The sequence below is a fragment of the Sceloporus occidentalis genome, unplaced genomic scaffold (assembly GCF_023333645.1).
Source record: "Sceloporus occidentalis isolate IW3139 unplaced genomic scaffold, rSceOcc1.0.p SCAF_195, whole genome shotgun sequence".
In the NCBI taxonomy this organism is placed as follows: domain Eukaryota; kingdom Metazoa; phylum Chordata; class Lepidosauria; order Squamata; family Phrynosomatidae; genus Sceloporus; species Sceloporus occidentalis.
The window spans coordinates 826,411-838,768 of record NW_028317175.1 but is presented as its reverse complement, the minus strand read 5'-3'; the positions used below and the strand labels follow the sequence as shown (position 1 = coordinate 838,768).

The 12,358-nt window shown below is 35.5% G+C and overlaps 1 protein-coding gene across 1 annotated transcript in view; it reads left to right on the top strand.

Moving 5' to 3' along the window:
- SHISA9 (shisa family member 9) overlaps window positions 1-11,895 on the top strand; it is a 101,191-nt gene extending 89,296 nt beyond the window's left edge. Inside the window, exons 3-4 of the mRNA XM_089502115.1 lie at window positions 6,655-6,810; window positions 11,534-11,895. Of these exons, the coding sequence (XP_089358241.1) occupies window positions 6,655-6,810; window positions 11,534-11,895 (518 nt within the window). The remainder of the gene's footprint in view (window positions 1-6,654; window positions 6,811-11,533) is intronic.
- The last annotated feature ends 463 nt before the right edge of the window (window positions 11,896-12,358 follow it).

Genomic DNA, 12,358 nt, shown 5'->3' with positions numbered 1-12,358 from the left:
AGGTCATGTGATCAACACAAACCAAACATACCAGTAATGTTAACAATTTAAAAGTGAATTTTTTAATAATATTTAAAAGCAAACCAAACAAAATGAAATATATATATATATACATTTCCCATATGATTAACTGTTACATAAAGCTGCGGAAAAAATACCAGAAGCCATACACATTTTTTAATTTGACTTATTATGCAAAACCAATTCGTGTTTATGCTTTTCATTTAACAATAACAACAAATATTTCAAATTTAGATCTGAGAATGATTTACATTTTGTTTTCTCTATAATTAAATAATAACTGTTGTAACTTCTGTGATATATTTGTAAGAAATATATATAATCCCATATTCCAAGAAGTATATGTATAGAACTATATATAATTCCAGCTCCAAGCAAAACAGGTAGGTTTGTGATATACTAGCGAAAGCCTGTGGGAAATGAAATTCTAGCATAGAAAATTGAGAAACTATTTTGCAGCTTAATAAATTATTAGTTAGAATTTCAGAAAAGCAAAACAAAACATTCCCTCAAGCCAGGGGCTTTCCCGTAAGAAGGTTTAAATCCTCTGCACTGCAGTACACAAATTTCAAGTTGCAAATCTCTCTGGAGGCTCAGTGCTTTCAAAAAGGAATTAATCAAAATTTTACTTTGACTAGAGTGATACTGGAATAACGCTTTCATAAATTCTTTCACTACCAAATGTCTAACTTGTCTGTTTTGGCTTTAAAATGACTTTTTGAAGTTCTTCTCTAGTTCTTCTAAGTATTTTACTACATGCTGCCCTACTTTTAAAGTTGGCAAAGCCTCAAGTTGGCAAAATTAAGATTTTTGTATCACTTGAAAACTACAGAATTTGCCATATTTATGTTAGAATAAAGATTCTTAGTACTGTCAGAGAACTGTTTTGTCATTTCTCGTCTAAGGTTAACTTTGTTACCCCCAGAACTCTGTGAGCTGTTTTTAGAAATTATAGAAATTTCTAATTTGTTCTAATTGTTGACTTAGCATTAGCGAATAGTATGTTTTACTTCAAATGCTGGAGTCAGAGATATGATGACATTATGGATAATAGGATTTTATCTACTTTTCCTACTTTCTAGAACAGGGAGGTCACATATTTATACTTGAACACAGTTAATGGAACATTAGGAATGCACCGCTGTTGTAGTGTGCTGCAATGAGAAACTGGATATATGTTGCCTATTTTGGCTAAAACCTAAAACCTATGTTAACATGACCCTGATGTGTACATGATCTGCTGAAAGTCGACATGTATGTGCGACTTACTATAGATCAAGATATACATAACCCCCCAAATACCTCCCAATCAATTATACTCGTAAAAGTTAAAGCTATAGATATTTATGCTAAAGGCTTGGAAGTGGCAGTTACCTTTCAATTTGTTGGAAAATGGAGATTTTAGATTGTTAAGAACCTTTCAAAGAGAGTTGATGATTAAAACACAAGAAATAGTTTATCATGACATACGTTAAAAAGAGGAATTTACATAAAACAACCATCCAGAAGAGGCACAATATTGTGCACCCTTGGGGACTGGATAAGGTGATTCTTGGGAGGATTTCCTCCCCTTTCCGGAGGAAGGGTGACCAATAACATAACCACTTATGGTCTCAATGTTGTCATATGTTGAATGGCAACCAATTGGAGAAGTCCCTGCCCGCTCCATGTTATTCAATGGGCATAGGCATAAGCTGACTCAACCTTTGTTTTATAGGGCCACTCAATGCCAATCCTGGGGCTCAACCCCAATCATGCCTCCCCTATCCGCCACAGAATGCAATTTTTTTTATTTTTTTTGCTCCATGATTTTTTATCAGTATTTTTAAAAAGGAATCCTGTAGATCATAAGTATATGACTTGTCAAGAAAAGGTTATTGAGGAATCCACCAGCCGGCTTTTGAGATTTGTTGGATTTTTATCATCTTTAGGTAACAGAAACTGAACACATCAAGTTAGCGGATGAGACATTATCCTTTCTTACAAATATTTTTTTTTAATCCCTTTTGATATTGAATTGCAAAAAATACTGTGATGTTGGGTCTACATGCCTTGTGTGCTACATGAGTCATTATTAGCCAAATACAAAAGTTCACTAGTTAGACATTTCTTTAGCAGTTCATAGATGTTGTTACTGGAATACACATATGAAACAAGAATTAAATATATAAAACATTATTCCAAAATCGACTAAAATACCAAATATTTTAAAAAGTCCTTAAAAGAAACTAATTTTCACAACATAAAGGTTCTTTTAGGTACGAAATTGCATATAAAATGATACAATTCATTTTATAATCAGCGTCACTGAGCTTCTGTTCTCAACTAGCCCAGCCATAGTTCTACAAACACCAACATTTTAATTAAAGAAAACAAGATTGTTATTTTCAATATAGTTAAAATACATTTAATGGTATTTTGAATAATGAGGCACCCATCTGGCAATAGTGAAGCACTGACATATCATTCAGAAGAATTTCCAGTTTACAGCATGGAGTTCTATGAGTTATACATTATTTTCTATGTACCGTACATGCTGTGACTCATTTGTAAATAACAGCTAACACCTTGTATTTTGTAAGTCATACTGAATGATTTGTTTCATCTGGTACGATTTTGTAAATATGTAAGGGTGTTATTTACAGCATACTGTATATCAAATAATTAGTGACCCCGCTGATGCAAGTGTTCCTACTGCATACTAAATTTACTGTAATGGATAATGCTGCTGATAGGAAATGAGGGGTTGTTCTAAAATGTTATTTTTTTGCCTCATTAGCAGGCTGTTGTTCTGAGATTTGCATAGCGCCCTGTGAGCTCTTGATGCATTATTACTAGAGCAAAATAAAGACACATAGAGGGGAGGAAAAACAAAGGTTCTTGTCGTTCTGATGATATTTTCACCTTGATGAACAGTAGGGACACATTGTGATTAGTTTAGCCGAGAGGTTAATGTTACCTCTACAATGATTGATTTGGTGCCAACAACAAATAAAATGATGTCTACAGATAAGGACATTGTGTAGACAATGTGGAAAAAATAGAAAGTCTCCCATAACTCATTTAGAAACGGGTCCTCAAATTGTTTGTTGATGTAACAACTATCATCTTGAAATGGAAACTCCATAAATCTATTGTCGGTGATACAACGTCGAAACGGTCCTAACTGTCAGTCTATAAAAGCATACCAAAATGGATTCTTATTATATTGTTCCATAGCTGCTGATATCAGAAAATAGAAACAGGTTCATTAAATTGATATTTCATATTTCCTGTGCTCAAGAACAGTTAAAATTACTCTGCACCGTGCAGCTTACCTCATGATACAATTTTCTAACATGTTAACGCATTTGTTACCATATAGGCCGACATACAGGTACATCCACAAAAGATGTGACAAGTAGATCCTGCATTTTTCACAGCTTCAATGGCTGACAGATTCACCCCCCATCAGCAAAAACCACCATTGCTGGCTTCCTGCTGACTGATTGTGTGTAATGGGGCTCATTGCGAGCACCCGTACACTATTATATAAGCAATGCCCGAATGAGTCATCGAGCATTCCTTTCTGGTAGGCACCACTCCTGACACCCACAAGACAGACTGTATCTAGACCCTGCTGATATCGCCAATTGCTCTCCCTGCTGGCTATTTGCATGCATTGCGATCAGCAGTGCAAGTCTATGGACCTCTGCTGTCAATGAAATATAAACAAAAATAAAATACATACAAAAAAATAAATAAACAATACAGTGTGCGCATTGTGACATTATGGCATACATAAGAAGTACGAGAGAAAAGGGATCTCTATCCAGACAGTACAGAAAACAGTAAATAAATATTCAAAAACGCCCTTACTCTAGCACTACGTGTACAAATTGTACTCCCCTAAAGTGAGAAGTATTGAAAACACTACTGTATAGCATACTATGTAAGGGATGGATGTGGCCCTCTGGAACATAAAAGAATATGCATGTGGGCTATGTCTTTTCAGTGGTGGATGTATCCACATGGTAGAAACAGCAAACGTCTGGTACTTAAAAAGCCTTAGTAAGGAAAGGGTTAAAATGTCTTCCACAGTCCAGCCCTGCTCGTTGATAACTCTAGAATTCACATCCACACACAACACATCTGTGCTTTAGGGTTTTCACCTCTTTTGTAGAGTATCTATTTCTTCCTAAGGCATTATTTCTGGATTGGGACATCCATTAAATATACTAAAATATACTAAAAATGTCCATTTTTCATTTTTCACAGTTATATAATAATTTGCTTTTCTTGAAAATGAAGTTAATGAGTAAACAGAATGTGTACAAAGTAGGGCATTACATTTCATTACACTTTGTTTTAAAAAAAGAGATAGTTACAAAATGTGTTGTTGCAAGACAGGAAAGGTTAATGTGAATGTCGTATAATCTATCATAGTGCTATGATAATGAGTACTGAGTATACACTGCCAAGTCTAGATTGGTTTTTAACAGTTTATAACTTGTAATAAATTAAAAAAAATTATCCTGGGTTTATCAATCAAGCACTAAGTGAAGATAATGCTAGTATTGCTAAAATAAAAAATAGCTTTTTTACCCCATGTGCCCTGTCTTTCAAGCTTGTGTAGTTCATTTAATACAAGGAATAGAATAGTTTCCAGTGTTATCTCCTATGTATACTAAAACGATCTATAGGTTGCATCACAGATGTATCCGGTGGCATATTCTGGCCTAGGCTGACTAGGCATGGGGGGGGCAGGAGAAGGGAGATTATTGCCCTCTTAGGCTATCAAGCTCCCTGTAGCACCTTTGTTTAGTGGGCTGTTTAAAAGGAAGATAATTGATCTCCGCAGCCAACCCATTAGCCCTATGAAGGCCTGTTCCGACATGGCACAGGCCTCCATAAATCACTTCCGCCCGGTGCTGCGTTTTCTTAAAAGGCGTAGAGCTGGGATATGATGGGTCTGGACTGGGGTTGACTAAGTTCCTTAAGGCCAGCAGCCGTTAAATGATTATGAGTGGGCAACTGCTGCCACATAGTACAATTTAATATGAAAAGTGAAGACATTTTTGTTATTAGAGGATTCTGTATGTATCATTTTACTTTTGATTTCTCAAACTGAGCATGATATTGCTTTTAAGGACACACTTAGAGATTTAAAGAATTTAACAGGAAAACACATTGTTTTAACACATTTGCCGAAATTCACTTAATGCCTTTCACCAAGAGAGTTCAGGGAAATCTAAAGGAGCTTTGCTGAGATTACAAACCACAACGTTTAAATGTAGGCTACCCAAAAGTTTAACATTTAACCATAGCTTCCAAATTAAAAGTTTAGAAGCAAGAGAATAATCATGTGAGGTGAAGCAGAACAGCTGGAGCTTTAGAAGTATTGTTAGAAGTAATTAAAGAAGGTAACTCAAGAAGGGGAGGAATGATCTGGAATACATGAGCAGTCAAGGGAGGTAAAAGTAGTTGTTGCTTACTTGTTTTAACAAGCCATCTTGTTTTCTTATCCATGCATCAAATTTAGGCCACCATCAACTTTTAGAAAATACGCTAACACACAGACACACAGACATACATATGCTAACATACCAGACATCCACACACATAAGCAAATGCCTGCCCACACACACATACATACACATGCACATTCATGCCTTTACACACTTTCTTTTTACTCTCTCTTTTCTCTCTCCCTTTATCTTTCTTTTTCCAATTTCTTCCTCCTTTCTCACTATCTCTCCCCTTATTTCTAGCATTTTTACGCTTTCTCGCTATCATTTTCCTCCCTTCTTCCTCCTTTCTTCCGATCTCTTTCCTTTCTCTCACTTTTTTCTGTCTTTTTTTAAATTCCTGTTGTGGGAGCGTGAGGGTGGGATCATAGATCATGTTTCTGTGCTCTCTTGCAATGTGCACAATCACGTCACTCAAAGTCAATCACTGTTGCACAATGTGGGGGCCTGTGGAGCATGGGTCTGTAGGATCATACCTTGTACTCCCTTCATTTGGCCAGTTGGAGGGAGATCCATGATCTCCCCATCAGTAGGCAGTCCAGTCTACCTCTGCCAAGAGCCAACAGGGTGACATACACCTTGCAGACCACTGGAGGTAGAGCTACACAGTGCATGGCATATTGTCAAGCTCTTCATTGTACAGGAGAGTGCATACAATAAATCACAAGATGTAATTGTAAAAAATATGCATTGTAGAGCAAAACAGGTGAACTGAAAATGTTTCTTTCGATGGAGTGGATGCTATTTAAAGGTATCATATATTGGTGAATCCTCCAAGAAATGAGAAAATAAAGGAAAACTCTGGAAATACAGTATGAAAATGATATGAACTTACTCACTGTGCCCAAACAGATACCAGCCACACCTCACTGAAACAACCAGTAATCTTTTCAAAAGCACCACCAGCTATTAGGAGCTTACAGTCTGCAATTTAGATACCCCTTGCAGATATTTGCCAAGGACCATATTTTCAATACAGATCTCTAACACAATACTCTTGGCTACGGCAGTAATAGGAGCCATGCTTATTTCCTAAGAGTAGCAGTGATCTACATTAAATTACAAAATTATCTTTTCATTTTCAATGTATTAGTTTGCTAATTTAATTGAATGTTTTACATTGCAGATACATCAAAGATAAACAATGTTGTTCCAACATCTCCACATCTCCCCCAGATGGCTCATCCTCATTCCTATCCCACAATGGGACAGATTTCAAACCCATATGAACAGCAGCCTCCTGGAAAGGAGTTAAACAAGTATGCTTCACTAAAGGCCGTTGGTATGTATTACTTTTTCTTTGATTCCTAAAAACATTAATGCTTATGTATTACATCATTAATTTAGAATTTGTTTATAATTTATGGAAAAGTTACAAAAATATTTTGTGAACACCATCTCCCTTATTACTTTCTGATGCTAATCAAGAAATAAGACTTAATGCTCTGATAAAAGCAACAAGCAAGATTCTTTAAAGTAGAGTAACCTCTTAGACCAACAAAACCATCTTTTTTGTTTAATCTGGGATGTGAATTTTTAAATTAACATTCCCGCAGGAGACGTTTGAAAACCGGTATTTTTCTAATTTCTGATATCCTCTGGGATGGTTTTTATAAATATTGAGGCCCACTGTGCAATTTTACAGCACCGAAGGTGGTTTTGGCTTCAGGCAGAGGCAGAAATTTAACAGAAGCCAAAGTAGTTTCACAGATGTGCATTTTTAAATACACACGAATTTCAGCCGTCAAAATATAGAATGTGTTTTTTGGAATTTGTGGTTTGGGGCACAAATTGACAAATAAAGCCAAAGCGTTTACTGTTTAATCCTTGTAATCTTGAGGCATGCGCCAAATGTCAATTTGACATTACAAAAAAAAGGCACCATAGTACATCTGTAAAGAAATAACTACATTTATAAGTATAATGTACTCCTTTGTAACGCTAACATCTTTATTAGACTTGTGCACTAGGTCTAAAATCATTTTGGACACATTTGATTGTTTCCTGTGGAATTTGCGTTTTTTAATACCTAAACAGCAGCATGTTTTAGATGGGGTCTAAATGCTTAACACACGTACCCACTTTGAACCTTAACCACATTTTTACGCGAATTCTGCCAAAAATGCTGATAATAGCTTCCTTAAGCTTGTATGACCCAAGATAAAGCAACATTTTGTAATTACTGGCAACTATCCAAGAAAATGTATAAGAGGGAAAGATAACATTAAGGAATTTAACAAAATGTCGATGTTCTTGCAATTTGTTTTTTATCTGGAGATTCACAGGAATATACGAAATGCACAAGTCTAATCGTTATGCACCATAAGATGTTGCAAATGGAGATGGGACATCTTTATAATATTGCTTGCCATGTTAAAGGGATAGCTGAGTGTCCCATGTAGCCCCACAAATTAAGAATTCATATGAAAGAACATTTTAAGTACTGTAACATTCTCTAAACTACTGGTCAGAGGTAGGTATAGCGCTCAAAAACTCTGACAAGCAGCAGATATGTTTGGCTAAGCACATCTCTTACAAATCTAAGATTTTGGGTAGGAAAAGTCACAAATGCATGGGCAGATTCTGCAGAATCCCTCCATGCATTTGCACAGAGAAGGAAATGATAGTGGAAAACACAGCTACCAATTAAATTACACAGCTAGCTATTACATTACCTACAAGTGATGGCCAGTGTGTTGCTTAAATATTGTTTTTTCACAAGGTAAATCAGGATGTTTTACATTTTTGTTATCACACAGGGCTTATATGCTAAGTGCATAAAGATAAACATCTTGTTGACTGTACAATGTCAAACACTTTTGCACAAAAACTATTCCTTAAAGAGGCATTACAATATTTTCACTGCTAAAAAAAAAATGATAAAGCAGACCTTACTTATATGAAAAGTAAAGTTAGTCGAATTGCTATCTTAAGGGAAAAAGAGGAATTCCACTGTTTACTAACCTGCTGTTATAAGTATTATCTTTATATATATATATATATCTATATATATAGCGCCAAACAATTTACGCAGCACCTCTCACAATACATATATGCAAGGGCAATGACAAAACTAGAACTGAAAGACTAAAATAAACCGATATATTAGGTAAAGACAGCCCTGCTCACAAGCTTACAATCTAGAAGCTTAACTCTTCCTGTGCTCCTTCTCCATGCTTTTCACTGTTGAGTTAAAGCTGGTCAGAAACTATACAGGAGTGTCGCTTTATAAATGTATTCAAGACATCATGATATAAATGTGGGAATTTTTATGAATATGTTTGACTGTGACACATAATGCTTGTTTCCCCTGCATTAAAATGACTAGTCTCAAAAGATCTATTTGCTGCATTTATTCTAAAATGCTATCTAAGGAGATCGCTATCTATGCTATCTATGCATGATAAGCATTGTGAAGTGCAGACCTGTGCATTGACCATTTAAATATACTAAGAATCTTGAACTATGGGATTTTGTTTATCATCCTACACAGTAGACAACTGGATGTTTTTTAAATTTGGAAAACTGGATTATACAATTTAGAAAATGTATTTTAACTTTTACTTAATTTGATGGCTGAGTATGATGGGAGATCGCAACATCATGCATTTTATTATTCTTGCAAGCTATTGCCTCGTAAAAGTTGAAAGAATAGCTGAAATGCACATTTTACTTTGTCTGCTGTATGTAATTATGCAATTTCTGAATGTGTCCGGTTATCTCTCAAAGACATCAGAGATGGAGATGATTATTTAACTGGGGAATAGATGTAAAACTAAAAGTTAGAAACACAAGGATCTTTGGAAAGCAATTTACCCGCATAATATCCCACATGCTTGTTTGATATAATAACTATATTTAATCCATACTGTATATCAGAATAACACCTCCGCAAAAAATATAGAAAACATAAGCAACGTCCTTCAATTAATCTTTTGCTTGTTACTTGGGCTCTCCCATGGAAATAGAAATAGTGAATTATTGTACATTCATGAGCCATCAAAGGTAAGTTTTATACTTTATAAACTATAGTAAAAATAAAAATGAAAAAAAAATTGCATTGATGAAGAAAAACAGTTTTTCTTTCTGTGTAACCGTAACATCCAATTGTTGTCATTATTGGCATGTATTTATTTCATAAAAAGTTTAATTAAAAGAAAAGCACAAGTTGAACAAAAGGGCAACTCGCAAATTCACTAAAGCCAAAATATTTGCACCCACAAAAAATCGCTCACAGCCAACATATACTTAACTGCAGGAGAATAAAACTGATGGGAGCTGATGCAAGTGAAACATTTAAGCAACTCACAGATTCATTAATCTGCGAGTTGCTTGGGACTCACAAATGCTAGGTTTAGTTATCCTGGCTTGTGGCCAGTCATGGAAAATGTATTATTTAATTCAAATGTTGGAATGTAGATGACGCAGGCTCCTAGCAGATAAAAAAAATGATGCAGATGTATATTTATATGGAAAAGGACTATCCTGGACAAATAATGGTGTCTATTTACTAAACTGCGCGTCCAAAAATTGAGCTTACAGCAGAAAACACAAGTTAGGCAGAAATTCAACTCGCAAATTCACTAAACCCAACTTACACTAGCATTCACAAAAAATAAATACAAACTTTCACATGTCCTTGTCTGTAACTTGCATTTTGTCTGTAAGAGAGATTTAACAATGCAGTTATTTAGTGATTACCATTAATTGGTGTCATCGCTCAGGCACGAGACATGCATCCGATTAAAACATTAGACAACACGTATTTTATAACCTCTACCTGGATGTTATTATTTTGTTGGGGTTTTTTGTATCTGTACCTGCTTAGCAATTGATAAAGTATTCATTAATCAAAATACATCAAAAGTTAATTGTGATACAAAAATCAGACAGTATATAGAATGGGATCACAAAGGGAAAATTGTAAGATGTTTGTGTTCCATCTCTGAGACAGTTAAGGTAACTTTTTTTTTGTAATCATAAACAGAATGCTTTCCTGCAGCCTGTGGGTGGACAAATGCTGAAAATAATGCCTGGGATTATGTAATTTCTTTATGTGAGCAGATGCTTTTTGTATTAGTTACAGTGCAGATAAAATACAAAAGAAGTAGGAGGCTGAGGGAATGAAGGCACAAAAACAGCAGCAAATGATTCTTGTTCAGTTGGATGAAAGTCAGGCTAACATGCAATGCAATACTTTTCTGTATTACATGTCTTCAGCCTAGAATTGCACTTGATGACAGGTCGGTTTTGATGTAATGGTAAATTAAATTAAAGACCTTCCAGAAGCCATCTAAGCAAAACTCTTTATATTCAATGTGTTTCATGCACCAAAGTAATTAGACTGTTGGTGCTTTAAATAATGCAGAAACATAGATTTCACAAGGATATTTGTGAATTATTTCCAACATGCCATTTGTCCCAGACAGTGTCAAGCCCAATCTATAGGGTCCAAAACATTTGGTTAACAGTGGCAAGGACAGCAATGCTCCCTTGGACAAAATGGGCTTCTTAAAAGGAGCACAGAGAGGATATGGTCAAGGTGTAAATGATTACTAAAGCGTATTTTACTCTTCATACCCTGGAGGCTAGGTTTGGAACTGTAAGCAATGGCCAGAATCATCAGATTTGAGCAACACAGAAGGCAGCTGCCTCTTGTTCCCACAGTGAGGGAATTTAAACATGTATGGCTAGATTTATGGCTATCCAGAAAAAAGACAAGACCGAGGATTAAATACGGGTTGGGTCTTTAAAGAAGGAAAAAAATGGACAGACTGGATGGACCTAATGGTTCTAATCTGCCTTCAATAAGACGACATAAGACAGTAGTAGGAAGAGCGAGCTGTTTAAAGACAATACTACTTTATTTTATAGGCATGCTTTTTTGATTAGTAAATTTGATGATGAAAAAATATAAAAATCACCATTCTTCGTGATTGCTTGATACCATTATAGTATGTTCTCTTTTCCTTTTTTCTAACTCGTTTTATTTCCATTTGTAACAGCTGAAAAAGGGAATGATGACTTTTACTCCAAGCGACGACATCTTGCAGAACTAGCAGCAAAGGGAAGCCTTCCCCTACATCCAGTCCGTATGGAACAAGACAGCCCAGTGGGTGGCACTTTAAAATTAAACGGGCAGAAATCCAAAGTCAACAAAATACACACACATCCTTTGTCTTCAACGTACAACCCTGACTACAAAACCTGGGATCACACTGAGCATTCCCTACGGCGACAGGCCTACGCAACTAAGAAGCATTGCCCAGTGGAATCCGTTAATGAACAGATTCCATCGCAGAATCAGCATTACATTCCACCACAGCCATACTTTGTAACAAACAGCAAAACAGAGGTAACTGTCTGAAATATAATAATCAACCCCTAAGGACAAAAATCACAGAAGAAACGTTAATAGGATTCAGTACAGTCCTTGTAGAAGATTGAAACGTGTGCTTTTGGTATTCAATGTTCAGCAATACAGAAACTGAATGGAAAGGAGAGACTTCATTTTTACTTCACAATGAAGAATAAAAGAAAACACTTTTGCTTACTGTTTTTTTTAACTAGAAATTCAAGTTTATGATAAAGAAGTAGCACAATAAACAGAGCCTCCATCTTGGCAAAATCACTTAAGGATGAAAGAACACAAATTATGATGGACAGGTCCATGAGCAAATATTTTTGTATAAAAGAAAGGGAAATACCGTTACAAGAACTTTTCTCATTACCGTTATTTTGCACATCTGTGAAAACCCATTAGAAGACAGGCCTTTCCATCCTTAAGAAGCAAAAAAATATCTCGAAGAACCTTAAAAGACTGTTACATT